At 53.0% G+C, this 22,374-nt stretch overlaps 1 protein-coding gene across 3 annotated transcripts in view; it reads right to left on the bottom strand.

Moving 5' to 3' along the window:
- Positions 1-1,920: 1,920 nt before the first annotated feature.
- Positions 1,921-22,374, bottom strand: part of TK2 (thymidine kinase 2) — a 29,938-nt gene continuing 9,484 nt past the window's right edge. The window contains exons 5-11 of one of the 3 annotated variants that reach the window (XR_007123884.1): positions 21,798-21,887; positions 19,827-19,900; positions 10,854-10,942; positions 10,194-10,273; positions 7,907-7,987; positions 7,423-7,536; positions 1,921-6,753 (exon numbers count right to left, since the gene is read on the bottom strand). Coding sequence is in view for 2 of the 3 variants with exons in the window: in XM_047711300.1 (XP_047567256.1) it covers positions 6,655-6,753; positions 7,907-7,987; positions 10,194-10,273; positions 10,854-10,942; positions 19,827-19,900; positions 21,798-21,887 (513 nt within the window). In the remaining variant the exon portion in view is untranslated. The remainder of the gene's footprint in view (positions 6,754-7,422; positions 7,537-7,906; positions 7,988-10,193; positions 10,274-10,853; positions 10,943-19,826; positions 19,901-21,797; positions 21,888-22,374) is intronic. The other 2 variants (XM_047711300.1, XM_047711301.1) reach the window with 2 other exon arrangements.

Below are 22,374 nucleotides of genomic sequence, written 5' to 3'. Positions count from 1 at the left end.
TACCTTTGAATGTCTGGTAAGGCTAGTCCTCCATTATCATTTTTGTTTTTGAGTGGTTTCCTGGTTATTCCTGAATGTTCACTTTTCTATATGAACTGTAGAATGATGTGTAGAATACCATAAAATAGACTATGGTGTCTCTACTGAGATTGTATTAAATTTGTAACTTAAGTTAGGCAGAACTGACATCTTCACGTTGATGATCCCTCCTTTCCAAGAATGGGATGTCTTTACATATGTTCAAGTCTTATTTGCTATCTTTGAGGAGAGTTTTTAGCATTTTTCTTCTATGTTTTTGTACATATATTGTTAAATTTATTCCAAAGCATTTAACCATCTTAGTTACCATTGTAAATGGGATTTTCACTACCATTATGACCTCTGTTTCTTGTTTCATATGCTAATTTTGTATCCTGCTACTTCACTAAAATGTTATTGTTTGTATTACTTTTGTCACTGATTTTTTGGAATATATTATGTTGTTAATTCTTTCCCCCAGCAGAAAGGAGTGCTGAGGCTACTGGTGCCCTCCTGCCCCAGTGTGGGTTTTCTCAGAGATATTTCAGGTCGGGGCATCTATGAGGAGCTAAACTACATGCTTCATTAGTGGAGGGGCCACGCCTGTCCTGTTCACCAGTGTGCACTTCTCACCCAGCACAGGGCCTGGCAGAGGACTGATACATGGGAAGTGCTGTCGAAAGACAGGGAGAGAACAGAAGCCTGCTTACAGATGGCCTGAGGACTCTGGGCTGAGAAAATGGCTGGCGAAGATGGTGAATTACTAACTCCCCCGTAGCCCTGATGAAGAACCAGGTCTTAAAAATGAAAATGCGGGATGTCCACAATAGCCAAACTATGGAAAGAGCCTAGATGTCCATGGATGGATGAATAAAGCCACAGATGAATGGATAAGGATGTGGTATATACATACAATGGAATATTATGCAGCCATCAAAAAAGGAAATCTTGCCATTTGCAATGACGTGAATGGAACAAGACGGTATTATGCTAAGCGAAAAAGTGAATCAGAGAAAGACAATTATCATATAATCTCACTGATATGAGGAATTTGAGAAACAAGACAGAGGACATAGGGAAGGGACGGAAAAATGAAACAAGATGAAACCAGAAAGGGAGACAAACCATAAGAGACTCTTAATCTCAGGAAACAAACTGAGGATTGCTGGAAGGGAGCGGGGTGAGAGGGATGGGGTGGCTGGGTGATGGACACTGGGAAAGGTATGTGCTATGGTGAGTGCTGTGAATTGTGTAAGACTGATGAATCACAGACCTGTACCCCTGAAACAAATAATACATTATATGTTAAATATATAAATAAATAAAATGAAAATGCAAGATCTCCACCACCCTGGCTTGGAGCAGCCCACCAACAGCTTCCTACTCCAGGAAGGTACAAGAAAGTCTGGTCTCTTCTCCAGCCAACTACACAGAGCTGGAAGGGGTTTGAAGGAGCAGGGAATAGCCTGGCACCGCTCCAGATCCTCTGTGTCCATCCCTCATTTAACTTACCTCTTCACAGTCTGTGTAGCCTCTCTCCTCATGAGGGAGAAAACAGAACCCCAGTGTCCAGAGAAGGAAGAAACAGGACCAGAGAAGTGAGGTGATCTGTCCAAGATTCTGCACCCAACAACCAAGGAAACTGGGATCCCAGCCCATATTCTGACCGAAAAGCCCAAGTCCCACTCATAAAGCCAACTGGATCCCAAAAGGTAAGATTCACTTAAAACTTAACGACTGGCCATTGACCATTTTCTCTGGGCATTTCCTAAGATGACCCCAGAGCTGCCAACATCTACACATCCCTGGCTACAAATAAATATGCTCTGTGTATTAGGGAAAGGACGAGTGAGTGGTGACCTGAGCCCAGTGAGAAGGAGATCTCCAAGAAGACAGACAGAACAGAAAACCATCAGTTTATTGTGTAAGGAATCCAAGACCTTGCTGGTACAGGAAATGTCCGTCCCATGGCCTGAGAAGCAGCTATGTCTCTCCAGGCCTCCCTCTCATGCCACGGGATGCCAGGTACAGATCGAGACCCCATGAGAAGGAGGAACATTTTTAAAACGAAGAGAAGGGCCAATTGCCTGCCCCATGCTCTGTTATTCCAGAACTCCACCAGGCCTGTGGCCTGTGCCCACTGAACAGATCAGTCATGGTGGCCCCTGATGAGCCGGTGAGAGCACACATCAACACCACTCTGACGGGAAGTGCCAGTCAGTGCAGCTGCTGCCATTCCTCCACCAAGTAACTGCGTCACGGTCCCATTTTCTGGGCCACATTGGACGAATGAACATTTACAGGGACACTTGCAGCATACCGGGCCCTGGTCCGGGCCCCTTCCATGTGCCAAGTCCTGAGAGGTGAGCAATTCTCTCGTTTGACAGACAGGATAACCAACAATCACAAGATGTTCAACAACCAAAAAGGTGCCAAGGTTTCTTGGAATTCTGGGATGTCCAATTCTAGAAAATGTCAGTCTAGAGAGGTGGCTCTCCAAGGGTGGTCCCTGGACCACAGCCTCCTGGTCACCTGGAACAGTGTGAGAGAACAGATTCTCAGGTACACCCCAGACCTGCTCGACTGGAAACTCTGGGGGTAGGCCTCGTAATCCCTGGTTTAACGTGTCCTCCAGGGGACTCAGATGCACTGAAGTCGGAGAACCAGGAGCTAGAGACTCCCAAAGGGTACAAGAGCTGAGAGTCAGCAGCAGCTGCAGGTCCCCTAAAACAATGCTTTTCCCAATGTGTGTTCCGAGGAGCACAGGCACACTCGGAGGCTGTTAATGGCTATTCCCCAGTGAGGGCTTTCACTGTCAATGAATTTGAGAGTCCCTTGGCTTTAATAAAGTTGAAAAGGTGTTTTTATCACAGGACTGCTCAAGTTTAACTAAACCAATGCACCTTGTGCGTCTCAGAGAAAGTTCCCAGGTGGCGCTTCCTGAATCTCCTAGACTAAGGAACGCCCCTTTCTGACAACACCTAGTATTATCTCCTAGGACACCTGTGTTCCACGGACCCCAGCCTTGAAGAAGGGAAAGCCAAGAAATGCAGAAATTCAGGAAGACAGCAGTAAATGCCGATACCTGCTCTGGATTCCACAAGACTGGCTCTCACTTGGCTTCTGTTTAATGACTGCCTTTGGCAAGCTCACTGTCTTATGTAAACTAGAGGAACACGGAGTTCACTCAGCCTTAGGGGAGCAGCAGGGCTGGGGTTCTGAGGAAAAGAAAGGCCCATGCCAGTGACCCTGGGGCCCTGAGTGAGTAATCCACCGCCAGAGCCCAGAAGCACCAGGCGGGCTATTATTGTTATTAGATTTTCAACAGGCAGGGCTGACATTTCCAGGAGCTCGTCAATTACTTTAATAACTGTAATTTTTCAGGGTGGAGAGGCCACTGGGATGAATGTTACTCATTCCACAGACAGGGGAGCACTTGAAGTGAGCGCCCCCATCTGGCTCCAGGGCTCTAGGAAAACAACATGGCACAGATTCAACAGCAGCCGGGGTAGGCAGGTTCTGGAAACATCTACTGCTCTCAGAGTTGTAAATGCTTCAGTCCTTCCCTGGGTCTGGTGGTGGGAGTCTGCGGGAGGTCCTGGAAGGGTCTCTGACTGAGGTGTTCCACAGGCAGGGAGGGGTGCACATCGCATCTAGGTGAGGGGCTCAGATAGAAATGAAAGGGGGTAGGAAGAGGAACGGAGAGGTGACATCATTTCTCAGGGCCGACAGTTAGGGAGGTGTTATTTACACCTCCCGAGAGCCATGCTGTGGGAGTGCGGCAGTCCGGTGGTCATGCCCTCACCTGGCTCCGCCCAACGCAGGAGGCAGGTTGAGCTGAGGACACCAGAGCACCAGGCAGTGAGGGAGACATGATGTGAGGGCAGGAGGGAGGGACAGGATGGGCCAGAGGGCACCATGGCCCTGACGCCAGACCTGTGGTCCAGCTCGTGAATCCAGACTTCCCTCCTGTCATTGTCTCACCTCCAAGGCCTAGAACCTTCCAGCTTATCTCAGTTGAGCCTTGAGAAGGTCATCATCCACATTAGAACGTGTGAGCAGGGCACAGGGTGCCCTGATGCCAACAGTAGGCAGAGTAGGAGCTCTGGCACCACCAAGGACAGGGAAGTCCCTGGAGGAAGGAAGCCATGAACCAGGAAGTTGAACTGGGAACAGAAAGCCAGAAAGAGCCCAGAACCCTGACGGCCTTGGAGCCACCACACCAGCCTTGAATCACCCACCTCCACACTCCCATGCGACACAGAAATACACTTTCACCTCGTTGTTTTTTTTTTTAATCACCAGGTACAGGAAATATTTCTGAATGATTCCAATCATGTCTTTTGCATGTAAAATTAAAAAGCTGAAGTGTAAATAGAATTATTTCACTGAAAATACTGACTAAAAGCAAATGTATATGCTATTCAAAAAAATTTTTTTTAATTATCAAGGGTCAAAGCAGCTGGGGCCGCTCTGGGGCATCCTCCTGTTATGCTCTCTGGAACCCCGCATCAGGGTAAGAATGGGGTGACACCAGCAAATCGGGGATGTCACTGCCCTGACTCGCTGTATTGGCAATTTAGAGACACCAGCCATTCCTGGGAGTCCTGGAGCGTGCCTCCCTCTGCTCTAAAAACCAGGCCCCGTGCCCACCACAGGCCATCTGCCCTCCTTCTGCCCTCGCTTCTGTAACTGCGCTACGACCCCTATGCCACTGGCCCCACCTGCCACACTGGGAAAGCAACCCTTGTCCGCAGACCCACAGCACCCGCAGTCCTGGAGCGAGAGGATGGGGTGCTCTCCCAGACCCGCACACCCCACATTAGGAAAGATGAGGCTTAAACAAATGAAAACATTATCCTACTGCTGCTCAGAGCTCAAATCCCTGGCCGAGGCAGCACGCTAAGATTCACGGCAGGTTTTAGGTGAAGGATTTATTGGCTACCACAGGGCAAGACTTTACTTTTGTTTAAATCACATTTCCCCCAAAAGAGATGCTCAAATTCAGCTGTGGGGCAAATCCTGGACTGTTCACTTACAAATTCCCAAAGACGGCCGGGGCTCGTCACGACACCTGGCAGCACAGGCTCCTGCTTCCTGACCCCAGACTTCTGGTCAATCCCGGACATTTGGGCGGAGAGACACGTCCCTGCTAGGCTGCCGCCCCTCGTCCTGCTCACGGAGCCCAAGAACTGGTCCAGGAGTCACAGTGCTTGCCTCCCTCTGGGACGGGACCACCAGGGCTCCAGTCACGCACATCGAGTCAGAGAACTGCACGCACAGAGTCCGCACTCACTCAGAGGCCAGAATGAGGCCGTCTAACCTTCGTTGATGCCAACCACTGTGAGGAGAGGCTGAGGCCTGTTTCCCCAAAGTCACAACTGACCCTTCCCCATGTCTACAACCAGTCTTCTCGAAGCTCTCTTGTCCCACCTCCAAAATATCAGGAGCACCCGTACTCCAAGAGCCTCTGCTTACAAGCCCTGATCTTCCAGTCCAGATTGCCCTCTTAAAAGAATGTTCTTTCTCTTTCCACTTGACTCAAGAGATAGCTGCAGCTTTGATGCATTGCTGCAGCTGAGTGAAGCTAAGATATTTTCTGAACCAATAAAGATGATTTCATGCTCTATGGTCCAAAGTGTCTCTTGGATAGAAAAACATTTTAAAAATTGTTAAGGCCATGTGTGTCTCTCTCCCGGGCCACAGACTCTCAGTAATTCCAAGGGCAAAGCTCTTCACACGAGGCCAGTAGAGTAAGGAGGCCTCAGAAGCCAGGGCTGGTGGCCCCTCGCCCCAGCTTGGCCCTGGGCAAACAACCCAGGCACCAAAGCCATTTCCCTGACTGAGAACTGGCATCAGCTCTGGCAAGGCCTTCATCACCAAGGAGACCGAGCACCAGTCAGGACCCGCTGCATGATTCTCCTAAGGACATGGAAGGCCAGATGCCTCAGTAGCGAATGCCACGGCAGCCTCCTGCTGGGAAACCACTTAACGCTGGGCTCAAGCCAAACGCAGCACAATTTTGTGGAAGTCTAAGAACATCAACTGTCCTTGCAAACTGCTTGGATAATGAGAAAATGATGACACTGGCTCCACGCACTGCTGGCTCTCCCCATACACATGTGAGATCTCTAGCAAGGGAAGACAGGCTCTCAGGATGAAGGAGAGAATGTTCTAGAATCACCAAAAGTCTGAATTGTGCCAACACCACTGTCACTGGCTGTGGGACCCTGGGGGAGTCACTTAGCCTCTCTGAGTTTCAACTTTCTCCCTGGGATGTGAGGTCACTACCTCGCTCTCCTGGGTAGTCAGAAGGGTTAGAGACCCTAAGCCCAGCATAACTTCGGGTGGCTCTTTCCTTAATCACAGGGACCCAGCAGTGGGAAGCCACCAGGAGAAGTGCTGGGGGAATGCAAGGCTGCAAACACCAAAGGGCATGACAAACCCATTGGTCCCATTTGTCATTTACCCACAAGGGCCAGAGACCAAGGAGGAAGACGGTGACAAAGAGGAAAAGACCATCAGGAAAACAAATGTGGCCAGATATCAAGCCCTCCCGAGAGTGGGTATTTCCAAATTGCTCCTAATAGCTAACCTCGCAGCAGCAGGCATTTTTCTGGCATGATCTTTCCCATCCTATGAACCATGTTTCTGATTCTCTGGAGTTAATATTCGGTCCCGGTTTTGTTCAAAGAGTTTTAACATTTTCTGCATGTCGTGGTCAGCCTCAATCACCTGGAAATTAAACACATGGGTCACAGGGCTGCACTTGACTTCAACATCACCCTCCCTTTACAGATGAAGAGGGAGAGAGATGGAGGCAGGCAGGAGGAGGCAAGGAGAGGCAGAGAAGTACAAGGTCACAGGCAGATAAAAAGGAGGGTTAGAGCAGAACAGCACCTGGTTCTAGGCTAATTCACATTCTCAACTATGTTTCCACTTAAGAATCTGCTACAGTTGTCCCTGCAGCTAGCCTGTGAATGATTTCCCCCCATCATTTTATATTATCCAATAATGATGGGGGAAAACAGATTTTATTTTCTTAAAAATCCAGTACAGTAACATCTCACTTTCCAGCAACCTCATAGCCTGAAAGCACCATGATGAGTAGACATGTCCGAGCAGCCCACACAGATGTCCCTCAGGCCACACACAGAAGTTTGTGCGCGGCCCTCCCTCAGATCCCACACTGGGTGCACGTTCCCGACCATCTCGGGATCCATCTGCCTGCCTGAAAAATTGAGCAGCAGCGTATCAGGGGAGGACAGGACAGGGAAGCAGGGAAAGGCAGGGCAGAAACGGCACGCAGTTAGAAGTGGCAAGTGTTGGCAGGAGAAGCTGCTACACGAAGCCAACACAGGAACTCCAAGACAAGAGCGGTCTAGGGCAAACCGTCCTACACACCTCAGCACCTCCTAAGGGCACCACTGTGTAACAGACCAGGACAGCGACCGGTGTTTCTTCAGATGCCCTGGGTCACCGAGGAATGGGGCAACGAGGCTCCGTGGCTGCCATCCACTGGAGAAGGGATGGTTGCATCAGAGAGACCACCATCCCCAGGGGCTAAAGCCAAAACCCAGGTCTACAGGCTTCAGCCATCTGGAACGCTCCTTTACCAATGACACTGGATAAGTGAGATGCTACTGTGGCCACCGGTGTAATGACACAGGGACAGGCCACCTTCTCCCAGGTCCATCGAATGGACCCGGAGACTCAGTCTAGAATGGGAACCAGGAGAGAGAAAGGGCCCCATCTACCCTCCCTGCTTCCTTCCTTTCAATCTACCAGCTCTGAAGGACCTGGCCCTTCCCCGGACTGCAGAATGGCTGACGTTCTCTGGGTCGCTCCTCCTTCCAGAAAAGTCTTCAGCCCTGCCAGGGGTACTTACCAGAACAGGGGCTGCCACAGGGAAAAGGCCCCCTTTGATGAGCCACTCCTCATAGAGGTGGTGAATAGCGTTCAGGTATTCCTGCAGGAAACACACACACACAGAGACACACATATGCACACAGGCCATCCGGGAGGGGAGCAAACCTCTCCAGCAAGGATCTCGGGCGGGGGCATTGAGTGTTCATGGCCACGGGGCACTGGCTTAGATGAAGGGGTCTGCAACCACCAACCTGCTCAGGAGGAGAGCCATAAATGCAGCCACTCCCTCCACCCAGCCAGCCGGAGCACAGCGACAGTTAGAGGGACCCCTCCAACTGCCTACTCCCTCCCTCCAGTGCTACTCTGCGCCGCTGGTGCCTCGCACACACCATCCACCTGGCCTCTCTTCTGAAACCCACTTCTCCGTCAGCACGGCCACCAGTTCCTTCGTGGTGAGGTCCACAGCTGCTCCATGGCCAAGCATTCCAGCCCTGGGCAGCCTCTTAATCACCCTATCCACTCTGTCCTTTCCAAGAAGACTGTGACCTTCACTGGCCTAGGAGACCCCCTCCTGCTGCTTCCACCCAGCAGACAACTTGTGCCTTGTGGGCCCTCTAGATCATGAAGACCAGTATCAGAAAGTCCCATAAGGTGGAACCCGGGGGGAAGGTCTGGACACACCCCTAAGCCATTGGTGCCTCTGCATTAGGCAGAATTGGACACTTTCTCATACGCAGGCCACAGTGCTCTGGCCACCCACGGCCACCTTCCCAAGCAGCAATTTACTGCCAGCCCAGAAGCTCCCAGGGAAACTGCAATGCCACCTTCTCATCCATCCCCGAGTTATCCTTTGACAATGACAGATACGTCCTATAAGCTTTGTCAGAAACACTGAGATAATGGCCCGGCTAATAAAGGTTAGGAGGGACTCCAGACATGCCATTTCTTCAGAACATCTGGGTCACCACACAGAGTGCCCGTGTCCTACCACAGCTTGGCCCAGCCCTGCCCCACTGCGCCCTTCCTCCCATCACTCATGTTTCTAGATTTCAAAGGAGCTACCTAGAAGGAGGGCGTAGGCCTCCTACGCCCTCATGGCTGGTATTAACCTTACTGGTGTTTGGGTAAGACAAGGCTGGGTGGGCCTCAGGAGCCAGACAGGTCTTCCCGGGCCTGCAGACCAGCCCATCCTGATTTCAGACTCCCATGACGTCCCAGAAAATGCCTGCCCAGCCTCTGTCCCAATGGCATTCACATGAGGCATTCAGTTCAGTATTAAGTGAGCAACTCCTAGGTGCCAAACTCTGGAAAACTTGCTGGGGATGCAGGGAATGAGACCTAATCTTAAAAAGCTCAGTTTGCTAAGGGACAGGGAACAAATATTTAACAAACAGTTTCAGTATGCTTGTCCTTAGTGCCGTGATCATCGTAAGCCCAGAGATTAGGGGAGTACAATGGAGGGAAGGTCAGGGAAGGCTTCCTGGAGAAGGTGACATCTGAGCTGAACTTGGAAGGCAACAGAAACCACTGCACAAAGGCACATTTGTGTAACTGCAGGGCGAGTGTGAGTGTGTGTGTAGCCATGACTGGTATCTATTGCCAGAGCATGAAAGGCAGGGAGTGGAGGGAGACAACGTCGATCTGGCAGAATCTGGGCTGACATGCTACATCGGGGCCTTTATTCTAGACAGCAGCAAGACACCGAAGGGTTGGTGGCTGGGAAATTGCAGGAATGGTGTTCTGTCCTGGAAACATTGCCCCAGCAGCAACTGGAAGCCCAGTTTCGGAGGGAACGTGGGGAGTGAAGGAGCAGGAAGAGGAGAACAGTCCCACAGTTACGACGGTCCTGACAGGAGGCCCCATGGCCCTGAGCCAGAGCCCAGAAGGGCAAGGCACTGGGCGAGGAGCTGAGAGGACCGCCTCTGAGCCCAGCACGGCACTCAGCGCTGGGGGTGTAGCTGCGAGCAGGAGGGAGTGTTCTAGCAAGGCTCCAGAGCTGGGCACAGAGGCAAGCAATCCTCAGGAGGTGGACAGGACACGCCCTGGGGGTGCCCGGCAGGGGGAGGGAGAAGGGACACCATAGGGCAGAGAGGGTGGCAACCACAGCATCCAGGGCCCTGGGAAATCAGGCGACTCTGGACTTCACACAGGGTCTCGCGCCACAGCGGAAGTCAGAGTTTGCCAGGCAGTGTGCTAAACTCCCACCTCTCTGTCATGGCGACAGCACAAGGATCTCATGGAGGGAGGGGCCAGGCTGGGATGGACGTGGCTTCCCAGTCTTTGAGTGGGTTCCAGGGGGCCCTTACCAGGGGAATGACCGTCTCCTCTTCCCTGCATCTCAGCTGCAGCCTCTGGTAACAGGTCTCGGGAGTGGTCCGCAGGTACACTGCGATTTAAAGATCCAGAATGTGGCTCCGATTACTCTGTTTGTGGCTTGCAAGTGGAGGCCAGGGTGAGGGGGAAGGAAGGCCTGTGCGTCAGGCGTGGAGAGAATCATCTGCAGGCGCTCGGAGCAGGAGACATGGACCACAGCCAGCTCCCAGTCTGACCACTGACCGCCGGTGTGGCCTTCAGGCATCTGGACCCTCATCCCCACTTCAATTTCTTGCCATGTCACCAGTCCCACAGGATTGTTGGGAGGCTGAATGAGGTTCCACATGGGCACAAAGTTTCGCCCGGGTTCTGGTGCAGTGGGCCTCGGGAAATGTCCTGGTTCTGTCCCTCCTCCCTCCCTTACACACTGAAAGAACCACCAAATCACAATGGACCCAGGGGAGAGCAGCTTGCGGAATAAAGACAAGGAGGCACCCAAAGCCCCCAGATCCTGCCTGCCCTTGGAGAGGAGGCAGAATTAACGTGGGGGAAAGGATCACCAGGGGTGGGGCCCTGCCCGCTGTCCCTGCTGGCTGGCAGTCCCACCAAGCACATCTTTCTTGGGGCCCTGGGCAGGGAGAGGGGCCTCTCACCTATCAAATCTACAGACACGTCGATGTTCCTCACGATCCAGTCAAACCATTCGGATAGAACTACGTAGTCCACCTCGGGCATCTTCCCGCTGTAACGAGAGGCGGTAGGGTTTTATGCTTCAAAAGGATCCGTGGGTGGCTTCTATGTAAAGAGCACAGCCCAGGACACCAGGGCACAGCATGACCCTCTGCCGCCAGGGGACGGTTTCCGCTCAGCGGCAGCGAGTGCCACAGAAGTAGTTGATGGGATTTGAACTCCAAGCACAGAAGGGGGCTTTAAGGCCCATCCCTGGAGAACAGGGACAATGCTCAGGTTGGAAGGTGGAGCAGAAAACCAATTTACCTCTAGAAATTTATTTTGTGCAAATAATCATGGATGCCCATGGCAGCACCACCAAAAATAATGAAAAATGAAATCCTGGCATGCTGAGATAACAGCAAACCATGCAGGAACTGAACAATACCGTCGTGAAATAGTACTTAATGACACAGAAAACACTCACAATTGAGCGTTCAGTGAGAATAGGAGGACATAAAATTGTGCGTAGTGTGACCCAACTGTATTTTCGTGAGAAACCGTTCACACGTTTTAAAAAAAGACTGGAAAGAAAGACAACAAAATGCATCCAGTGCTTTTCTCTGAGCTGTAGGTCTATAGGAGACTTGAATGTTTTCTTTCTACTTTCCTGTAGGTTCCAAAATCAGCAACATAGTAGTTCCCAGATCAAGGGTTGGGAAGAAGGGAAGTAACTACATTGTTAAAATGTTAACTGAAAAAGGAAAGAAGAAATCAAGACAAGAAACCAAGAGTGTAAGAGGCCGGGCATCTGTTCCCAGGCCCTGCGCATTTCCCCCTCTCAGAAGGAAACCCACAGGGAAGAGCCAGAGGACAGGCGACCGGAGGACACACACCTGTCAAAGGCTGGGTGACCCTCTGCCGCCCAGGAGGGGAATTCTCTCTTTTAACACCCACCCACCTTGGATACCATCTTGGATCCACTCAGAACAGGGTTTGGCAGGCCTGGCTACAGGACAGAACTGTGCCTGGGCCCAGAGTACATGGTGGGGGGGGGTCTGGTTGCCGATGAATGCTGGGGGTGGGAGAAGAGCCCACTGGAAGGGTGGTCTGGAGCTGGCCCACTGCAGGGCGCTGTGAACAGACTTCCACCTTGCAGGGAGGAGGGGTGCAGGGAAGGGCACGGAGGGAGGCAAGAAGCTCAGACTTTTGGAGGGGGATTCTCTGGGAGACTAAGGCCACAAGCAGCCCTGTCGGGGGCCCGAATGACAACATGGCACAGACTGAAGAGGGACACCAGCCCCTAGTCCTTGAGACTGCCATGGTGCCCACAGGGGAGACGGGCTGTGCTCAGCCTGCACAGCAGGAAGATGGACAGTGCCCAAGAGAGAACAGCAGGGGCAGAGGAGCAGCTGTTGGCACCTGGGAGCCCTTCAGGCATTGGACCTCAATCAGGAAACCAGAGCAGACTAACACATGAGGGCTCCCTGAAAAGGTGGGGGAAGGCAGTGGGAGGAAGGGCCACAACACTGCAGGGGGGACCAGAGCCAGTGAAATCCAGGAACTAGAGGTAAGGGCTTTAAGACCACAGGCTAGTATGGTCTTAAGACCATAAAAAGAACTAGACCCTAGTTCTTTTCTCTTATTTCCGTCAGAGTAGCCCATTATTTATTCAGGTCTAGCCACAGGCCTGAGTGTTCCAGGGAAACCTGACCCCGCCCCAAGCCCAGGCCTCCCTACCCAGAGGAAGCCCAGTTGGTTGAAGGGAAATACTCACTTCTCACCAAGCTAAGCCAATCAGGATAAGGCATCCCTTGCCCACAGGGGCCCAGCCCAGACCAGTGAGACATGAGGGAGGTTTGCAGGGGCTGAAGGAAACCACGCTTCCTCATACTTAGAGAAAAGTCACTGGCAAGACACCTACCTTCTGGCCAGCAGGTGAGAAGCCTGTTTCTACCACAGCCATTTTGTCTCCATGAGGAAATCATACTGAGGACACAAACAAGACTAGAATAGGAAAACAGGGCCAGAGCCACTGAATGAAACCAACTCTAAAGCCTGCCATTAAGACACCCAGTGACAACCTCATTGCTCAGGCTACTCTGAGTTGGGTTATGGTTAGCTGCAGCTGAGAGTATCTGATTTCAAGAAACCAAACCACTCTCTTTACAGGCTTCCCTTCTCTGGGAAACGAACTTTTGCTCTCCAGAACAGAAGCGACTGGGAGGGAGTGAGGATTTCCAAAATGGAAGCCGCTCATCAGCCCCTCCCTCCTCCAGCACCAAACACACAGAGCAGACTAGCAACACAGGGCTGAGGGCCAGTCGGCAGCGCACAGAGCTGCCCAGGGCGGCAATCTCACAAGTCAAGGACGCTGGACAGTCAGGCATCAGACTTTGCCCTGGAGAACACCACTCGTGTCCATAAGGGTCTAGGCAGATGCTGCCGGATCCCGGAGCAGCCACTGCTGAGTCACAACACAGTACACTTGAGTGTTATATCAGAACCTAAACCAACACCTCCAGAAAAGAGTGGCACATGTGGAATGCCTGGGTGGTTCAGTTGGTTAAGCAGCTGCCTTCGGCTCAGGTCATGATCCCAGCATCCTGGGATCGAGTCCCACATCGGGCTCCTTGCTCATCGGGGAGCCTGCTTCTCCCTCTGCCTCTGCCTGACACTCTGTCTGCAGGTACTCACTCTCTCTGACAAATAAATAAGTAAAAATCTTAAAAAAAAAAAAAAAAAAAAGAGTGGCACATGTACACAGAAGGACACAAAGACGTAGGGACGGGACTCACACGTGTGGGGGTCTCTGCAGCCTGAGCGCTGCTGCTCCCTGGACAATCAGCTCCAGGTGCTCTCAGGACACGTCCTGGGTGGCTCAGGGGCTGCCCCAGCCCAGCCCAGCCCAAACTGGAGGCTTCCCCGATGGGGCTGAGAGCAGACAGAGGAAGTGGGACTTCCCTTTCCAAGGCTCTCCTGGAGAGGTTCTCTATGGGGGCAGTGCTCTGGGGCAGCCTCCCTGAGGGCAAGGTCAGCAGGCAGAGCTCCAGGAAACCCTCTGGAGGCTGCTGGGAGCACCATGAGGGGCTGCGGCGGGGGAGGGTATTGACAACAGACTGTCATTGACTGAGTGAGGAACCCTAGGCCTGGTGTGCAGGACAGAGACACCAGGCAGCAGGCACGGTTTCATCCATGGCTGCAGTTTTCCTCCGGGAAACCGTGCCTGGCTTCTCCTGCGTCTGCCTCAAGCATGGGGCGCCCAGCAGCACGAGCAAGCCTCTGCCGGGGGCAGCGCCACTCTACGGAAAATCTAACCACGTGACCCACCAGCAGCAGCCTGGGTGCACTGAGAAGCTTTCACGGTGCCTTCCCCTTCCTTAGGGTGGCAAAACAGGTCCTGGGCCCGCACAAACCCTGCTGGCTGTTTGGCTTGGCACGGTCTGCTGCGACCTCCCCCCGCAGCCCACAGAATCCCCAGTTTGCAAAGCACAGGTCAGAACAGAAACCTCACACTCCAATGCCAGCCCCCCTGTTTACATTATTTTGTTTTGTTTTTACAAGACCTTGTGGAGACACTTTTAGTCCTGATTTACAGATGAGGAAAACTGAGGCCCAGAGCAGTGAAGTCCAACTCAGTCTGAGCAGGAATGCAGGAATTTAAGCCTGGCTCTCCGTGGCCCCCAAACCCATATGATCTCCATGATGTCACTCGCCCTCCCTGGTCTGTCCATGGAGTGGGGGCTGTTCTGGACTTTCTAGTGCTTCTTTGGCCTCAGCTGGAAGAAAGGCACAGCTCTTGTCAAGGTCATGACCCAGGCCCAAGTCACAGGTCTCAGTCTCGACCAGAGCAGGGAAAGAGTCCGAGCCCCTAGGCCAGCTAGGGAGGTAGGACAACCTGCCTATTGTTCCCAAATGCAGGTTCTTAATCAATGTTCACCATCCCCAGGTGAGTCAGCTGTCGTTTCCCAGCTGGGTCCCACTCAGTTCCCCCACTTCTGTTCTTAGAACAAGGCGACCAGCAATCTTGTAAAACCTTCGCATTCAATCACTCAGCCCCCCGGGGCTTGGGCCATATAATTGCCCGTGAGGCTTTCTGGCCACCTTCAGCTTTTCCTTTCAGCGCAGCGCCCACGCCCGCCCAGCCTCACAAGTGCAGGTTGTTAAGGAGACAATGTAACTGGAATCTTCCTCTTCAGCAATTACCACACTGCTCTCACCCCTGGCCAGCCAAAGTGCACTTACATTCTGTCTGCCCAGAACTCGCTGCAGTGGGGGGTCCAGAAGAGGCAGGTCTCTCCCTAGGCGGCCCAAAAGGCAAGGACACCTTCAAGAAATTTTGCTTCAAGGGATGCAGAACACCGGGATGTGGCCTGCTGGAACCTTCCACCATGCCCCCAGATTCCAAGGCAAGGTTGGAATGTTTCTCAACGGTTTTTGAGAAAGAGAAAAGGAACAACCCCAACACGGAAGGGCAGCAGCAACATGTTCCCCACCCTGGGAAAGGGCTGCCCCCATCACAGCGTGGTAGGAAGCTTTCTCCTTGAGTACCTGAGGGTGGGGGGAGACAGGTCAGACAGCAGCTGACATGCCACACATGCCATCCTGGGGTTCCCAGTGCCCAGTTGAGCTCCCCACAGGTGGGAACCAAAACATCTTCCTTTAGGTGTGGGCCAAGGATCCAGCCAAACTCAGTCCTAGCGTACATTTGGTTTAGGCTCAAAAGGACAGTCATCTGTATTTGGGGGGAGCAGAAACCTCTCGAAACACCTCCTTTGTCAACAACACTTTGTGGGGGCTGACCCACAGCATCAAGGAAAGCTGGTGTTGTAAGAAGACTGACGGCGAGGAAAGCCCACATTCCACGCTACCCTACACTCATCACTACCTGTAGCTCTGGCTACAAGCAGGCTACTTGCCTCCACACAGAACCCTCTGGCCTACGGCTGCACCTCTCCTGGCGCAGGAGTAAACCTGCAGACCCTTAAAACAAAGCAAACACAACAAAACCCCCAACAACTAAAACCCGAAGAAACGAATGAGAAGGGAACAAACAGTGGGCAGAGCAGGAAACAGGAAGCCCCGCACTGCAGAACTTTACCACGATGGGCTGCCCACCCCCACGAAAGCCCGCAGGACTGGGCTCTTTCTCGCCTGACCCCAAGGAAGCCACGGGAACAAAACTGTCAGGGAAAAGGGCCCGGCCTCACAGCAGAGTGCTCCTTGCTGCTGGTGGCTGGCTTATTCCGAGGCCTTATTCTGCTAAGTGTGCTCCCCAACCAGCAGGATTCTCCCAAGGCTCTTAAGTTAGAAATGTAGGTTCTCAGACCCCACCCGGGACTCCGCAAAGCAGCATGTGTATGTTAACAAGATGTATGGTGATCTGTGGGAGAAGCCCACGGTCATGCCTGGGTAGAAAGAAACAGAGGCCTAGCTCCCCCAGGGTGCCGACCTGGGGGTCCCAACCAGTCTGAAGCCTCTGGCCTTAAGGAGAGAAACCCAGAGGTCTCTCACCACTCCCTCGTTCCTGCTGCCCCACACGGCAGGCCACAGGGCAGCTCCCCCTGCCCCGCCACCCGCCGGGTCAGGAAGGAGCACTGACCTTCTGATCCCAACTCAGTGTCTGCTCTGCCAAAAGGGTCAACAGAACCTATAAATCAGGGCTGCCTTGAGGGCTCAAAGGAGAGGAGTGTGAAGAACCAGCAATAAATGTGGCTCCTGGCCTGGTCCTCAACCACCTGAGCAAATCCCCTCGTTTCCGGGGAGCACAGACAACCTGGTGCAGGCCACAAGAGGATCACCCACGCTAGGAAGGGTCTTCTCAGGGCCCCTCCCCCAGGAGTCCTCTCAGCCTCCCAAATTTGGGAACTCTGGAACATGTGGCCGAGGAAGGGGGTACTCCAAGCCACATTGTAAGCATGGTGTTTCCTACAGAAACAAACAGAAGAACACATTACAGAACAGAATGCAAAGCCCATGTGAATTTCTTAGACAAAAGAGGAGACTTCAAAGTAACTTCCAGTTTGCTAGCAGGCTTCTTTGGGCTCCGTGGGCTCGGAGGGCCGTGGAGAAGCAGCCACCTGTGTGAGCAGTCCTCGGCTTCTGAAGGACTTCAGTGAAAGGGCTGGAGGAGCACTGCCTTCTCCTATCTCCCTGAAACCGAAGTGGCAGATGGCCTCACCCCCACCCTGCCACCACTGCCCCAGGCTGCCACGGGGCTCCCAGCAGCCCCTGGAGTGCCCAAGGTCACACACCAACCAACAGCCTCTGGGCTGCTTCAAGTGATAGCAGCCACCAATCTTCCGTCTCCAAAGAGATCTTTAGGGGAATCCATGCTCTCCCAAGGCTGTAGGAACTTGAACCAATCAGATGCCAAGAAAAGGAAGAGGGACACAGGACAAATTTCTCATGTGGTTCACTATTCTGCAGAAACCCTAACCACAGATGCTGGGCATTCTGGAGGGCCAGGGTGAGGCATAAATATGAAGTTAACAGGGCAGGAAAAGAGCTCAAAAAAATTAAAAGCTGTAGTCTTTTCCTACACTACTCACAGGGCAAGAGCCATGTTTTCTGGACCTATGACCTCAACCACAGCCACAGAGATCAGGAAATCAGAACCGGCCATCAGAAGTGCTGGAATGAAGAGCTACAGGCATGAGTACCCAAAGCCCTCGGACATCCCCTAACACTGCCTCCTGGGAAAACAGGGACTAATGGCTCCTGGGGAAATCCACCAGGTGTGGGGCAGCCTACAGGCAGGGGACCGGGGATGCTGGGGGGGGGGGGGGTTACTGGTGAATTTTGTTAAGAGCAGAGTAGGCAAGGACCTGCATAAGGGGCACAAAACCTACACTAGGCAACTGCCCCATAGGTTCTCCAGAGACAGACGACAGGAATTAGAGATCGGAAGGGCTGGGGGAGCTTTAGGAACTTGGCCATGCTCACAAAGACAGCAAATTCCGGAGCCAGGAGGGGACCCAGGTTCCTCGAACCCTGCACCTCACTCTCTCCCCTGGGCCTCTGGTCATGGCGTTCCAGGTTACCCTCTTCAAAAGGAGCCACTGGCTGCCACAGAGAACTGGCCAAGGTGTTGGCAGTTACAAGAGAGCCGGCCTCGCTAGGGGAAGGGCGCAGGAAGTCCCACCCTGCTGCCCAGGGTCCACTTGTCAGACTACATTTTCATCAGAGCAATAAACAAACACTGGTGGGGCTCCTTTGTTCTTTCTCTCCCCTCCTCTGCCTGTCCCTCCCTCCTGTCCCTCCCTCCAGCGGAGGCACTGATGAGCAGGGAGCAAAGGAGAGTGAAGGCCTGGGTAAGCCTGCAGTGGACACCTCGGCCCCACTGAAATCCCAGACAGTGCGGGGAGGACAGGGCTCTAACACCAGGCCCACCCCTGCTGGAAGGTCGGAGGACAAAGCTACAGTCAGGACTTGCCCCGGCTGCTGTCCTGACCCCAAGGCATCAGTCTAATGCTCAGAAGAGATGAGAGCAGAGGCTCTCATTTTGGGGCCACACAGGCCGACGGGCATGACCCATGGCAGCTCAGGACCAATGGGAGAAGCCTTTTCAGTAGGAAGGGGTGTGAAGCAGCTGGGGCCAGAGCCTGAGGATCACATCTGGCTGGAGACCCAAGAGCAGCCCCGAGTCGCATCGCCCAGCAACAGCTAACAATACGCCCCAGGTGCCAGCCCTGGGCTGGGTCCATGCTAGGCAAGTATAGCTGGCATGGCCGGTCCTCCTGTCCCCAAGGAGCTGATGAACCAGCCAGGGGGGAGGGGATGGGGACGACACACAATAGACAACTGAACAAATAAACATGGATGAAGTTGGACCACGTGCTACTGCCATTCGTGTAGGTCAAAACTGGTCAAATATTCATGATTCCATATGGTTCAACCTACTTAAAAGTTGTCTTAAATACTATGAAGAAAGGCAACAGGAAGAAGTAATTAAAAGTGAGAAAGTGGCTGACAACCTGGACAGGGCGGCTGGGGGCCGGGAAAGGTGACACTGAGGACAGCGGCAGATGAGGGAGCAGGGAGCCGGCATGTGGAGAGCAGCAGGCAGATGTTAGGACAAATCTGACATCAGGACCTCTCGGTCAGCGAGCTCAGGGCGGGAAGACACAGTAAGGTGGGGCTGGCAAGGCGAGGGTGACCAGGCACACAGCTACTGAGGAGGGAGGGGCGTGGAAGGAGCCCTCGCTTCAGACGGCAGCCAGTAGCCCGCCTCCGCTGGAATCAGCGGTCCACTGAGCACAGAAATCGGGAGGTTCCCAAGCCTCTGAGGCCTCAGCACGGTGGGATACCAGAAGGCCCCTAACTATGTCTACATGACAGAGTTCACTCCCATGAAGGCAGAAGACAGCTTGGAGTGAAACTGTAACAAACACTGCGCAAAATGACTGAATGCCCTGTGGCTCTGGGTCTTCAGCCGGCCCCACACCCTCCCACTCTGCCATGTGACCCATGTGGGCCCTCCCAGCCTCTAGGCCTGGGGTCAGTTCAGGGGGGCAGGGTGGGGGGGGGTCTGCTTTGGCCGATGGGATGTTAGCAAATGTGAAACACAGCCTCAATAGCACTGGTGCATTCCTGCTGGTGCCCCTGTTCTCTGCCATCACTAGGACGATTGTCCAGGCTAGCTTGCTGGTTCCAGAGGAGGATTAGAGGCAAGAAGAGAGAGATGAGTCACCCCAGTCACCCTTGTCAGAGCCATCTGAGACACAGCACGGAGCCCAGCCATCAAGGTCGACCACCCTCTCCGCCTGAGCAAACCCTGCAAGCAAACTGTCCGTCCCAAGGGTCTGTGGCTGGTTGTGAGAGCGCATTACTGTGGCAGGAACTAAGCAATACCACACTGTAGGCATTCAAGCGCTGTCACGTGAATAAACAGTTTCCAATTGCATTTCTACAAAATAAATGGTTCCACAAATTATCAATTGTGCAAACTACGGTACCTTCTATATAGGTTTTCTACAAAAATATATCTTGCGCTGTGAATCGACCGCTCCATCAACCGTACAGGTGATGTCTAAAAGAAAACAAAGTGATTCACTGACTCAGGTCAGGAACGCTTGAACAACTCCTGTTGCTCCCCCTGCCTACAGTCTACACCAAACAACAGAGAAGCTGTGGGAGAGGGAGGCAGTGACCAGAGCAACAGTGTGGGTCTGGCATGGGGCTCAGCGGCGCTCCGCCCTCGGTCGGGGACCCTCCCCATACCCCGAAGCTCTGTGGCCAGTGCAGCAATGCAGGGACTGATGGCTCGTCAGCAGCAGCCTCTTCCACAGGAGAGGTGAGGCTCCCCCGGATTATCAACTGGGGGAAGTGCTAGAAAAACTGCCAAGTACAGTCCAGCAGAAGGCTGTCAAGTGAAGTGTGGTGACTATGGAGCTAAATAGTGTGCACTTTTCGAGCAGAGGGTTCTGTATGCCGAAGGCAGAGCCCCAAGAGGGCTGGGGTGCGGCTGCACCCCTGCTGACATTCGGGGACTCTGCCCTCAGCAACTGAGAGCCTGGCTTTCTGGAATCCTGCAGAGATGGGAGACCTCCTCACAGGGCTGGCTGGGGATCACTGCAGCCCTTTGGAAACTGGGAAGGACTGTGCCCAACTGGGCACACCCTGCTCTCTCTCAGCCTGGACCACAGCATGCATGGCACCTGGACCAGCAAATCACAGACACCTTTGAGGCCATAACCCAGGAATTTCCTGACTCTCCTTCCCTGCATTTATCTGTCCGTCCATCTTCCTTCCTATTTTTTTCATCCTCTCCTTACTTAGGACTCTCTGCTGCCCATCTGCTGCTAGCGCCCCACTCATCCTCTCTCCTTCCACTTCTCTTTCCTTGTCCATCTCTCTTCCTCTCTCTGCGTCTTTCATGGTAGATCTCCTTAAACAGAGAAACACATGTATATTCCCTTATATTCAGATCTATTTAGATTTGCAATCCAGTCCTGCTCGGGGGAAGTGGGCAAAGGGGAAAAGTGCCAACCTCAGATGCTCTGATCTGTATCATTTAGACAGATACTTGGGGAGACAGAAATTCATGCGGTTCTTCTTCCATCTTTCCATTTTTAAAAGACACAGGTTTGTAGAATGATAGCTACAGTGACAACTGCCCAGCCCTGGATTGCACCACTCAGCAGAGAGCTGTGGCCACACTGCTGGCTGTAGGGATCTCCCGTCTCCTTCATGGAGAGCACCCAAAGCTCGCCTTTCAAGTGGTGCTTTCAATTTTGAACCACAGGTGCCCATCAGGCTCTCCTCAGCAGCCGGGTTTCTAAGAGACTCCACCCCCATTCAGAGGCCTGATGGAAGAGGTCTAAGCAGCATGTTTGTGCCCTGTGCTCTCTCTCAACACCCAGCTGGCCCAGGGCTAGACACAGGACCCAAGCTGAGCCAGTCCAATTCTTTCTCCCAACAATCGGAACCAAGAGCCAGATCTTGTGAAGGTTAGATCAGTGGTTCTCAAATGTGCAAACAAAGCATGCACTGAAGTCACCTGGAGAGCTTGATAAAACAGACTGCTGGGCCCCAGCTCCAGAATGTCTGGTTCAGCAGGTCTGGAATGGGGCCTGAAAATGTGCCTTTCTAACAAGTTCCCGGTGCTTCTGCTGCTCCAGCTCCAGGCATACTCGAAGAACTGAGGTAAATAATGTTGAGCCCAGAAGCGGTCAGGTCGTGAAGACTGGGGCTCACCGTGGCCTCCCTAGCAACTCTGTGGCTACCTGAGGTTGCTGGGTAGGGGCGCCAGAGGCTGGACCTGGGAGAGCTGCAGGGACAGGAAAACTTGGCCCCAGACACAGAGACGGTTGAGCAGCACTCCAGGTCCCGAGCAGCTTCCTTGTGGGGTTTCCCTTCCTGGCAACCCTACACCCCCCACGTGAAGAACACTTTGAGAAGGCTGAAGCCGAGCATCAGAAATGTACCTGAGGACGAGTGTGGTGTTCCAGCATGGTGAGCTGCACATACGTCTGCAGTGTGAGGCCCCATCGACAGGCATCATGGTACATCAGCCCCTGCACGAGGGAGAAGGCAGCATTTTACTTCAAAGAGCTCTAGCTGTAGCACTCCGGTCTCTTCAGTCACCGAGGGGTTCTCGTGAAACCCACATGGGGCTGTGGTGGGGCCAGGAATGAACCCAACATGGTGTCGGGGCCCTGAGGACAGAATGGACAGAGTAGAGAGGCACTGGAGCACTGACAGGACAACCAAGTAATAGCTGTGACAGGAGCCTATACAAAGTCCCCAAGGACCACTCATTCAGTCGCTTAACAAGTGTTTGTGGAGCCCCCTGCATTCCCTTCCCCACCCAGGGGTCAATGTGCACCTGCTAAACCTTAGCTCTTGTCACTCCTTGTCAGCTCTTGTCACTCCTCTACTCAGAACCTTTCAGTGGCTTCCTATTGCATCCAGAATGAAATCCAAAGCTGTTATCAAGGCCCACAGGGCCCTAGGAAATCACTTCCACCTTCCCTTGTCCTATACCATCCTCCCTCTGACTCA

The sequence above is a fragment of the Lutra lutra genome, chromosome 17 (genome assembly GCF_902655055.1).
Source record: "Lutra lutra chromosome 17, mLutLut1.2, whole genome shotgun sequence".
Classification (NCBI taxonomy): domain Eukaryota; kingdom Metazoa; phylum Chordata; class Mammalia; order Carnivora; family Mustelidae; genus Lutra; species Lutra lutra.
The sequence above is the reverse complement of the archived record's forward strand: the minus strand, read 5'-3'. Positions and strand labels throughout refer to the sequence as shown.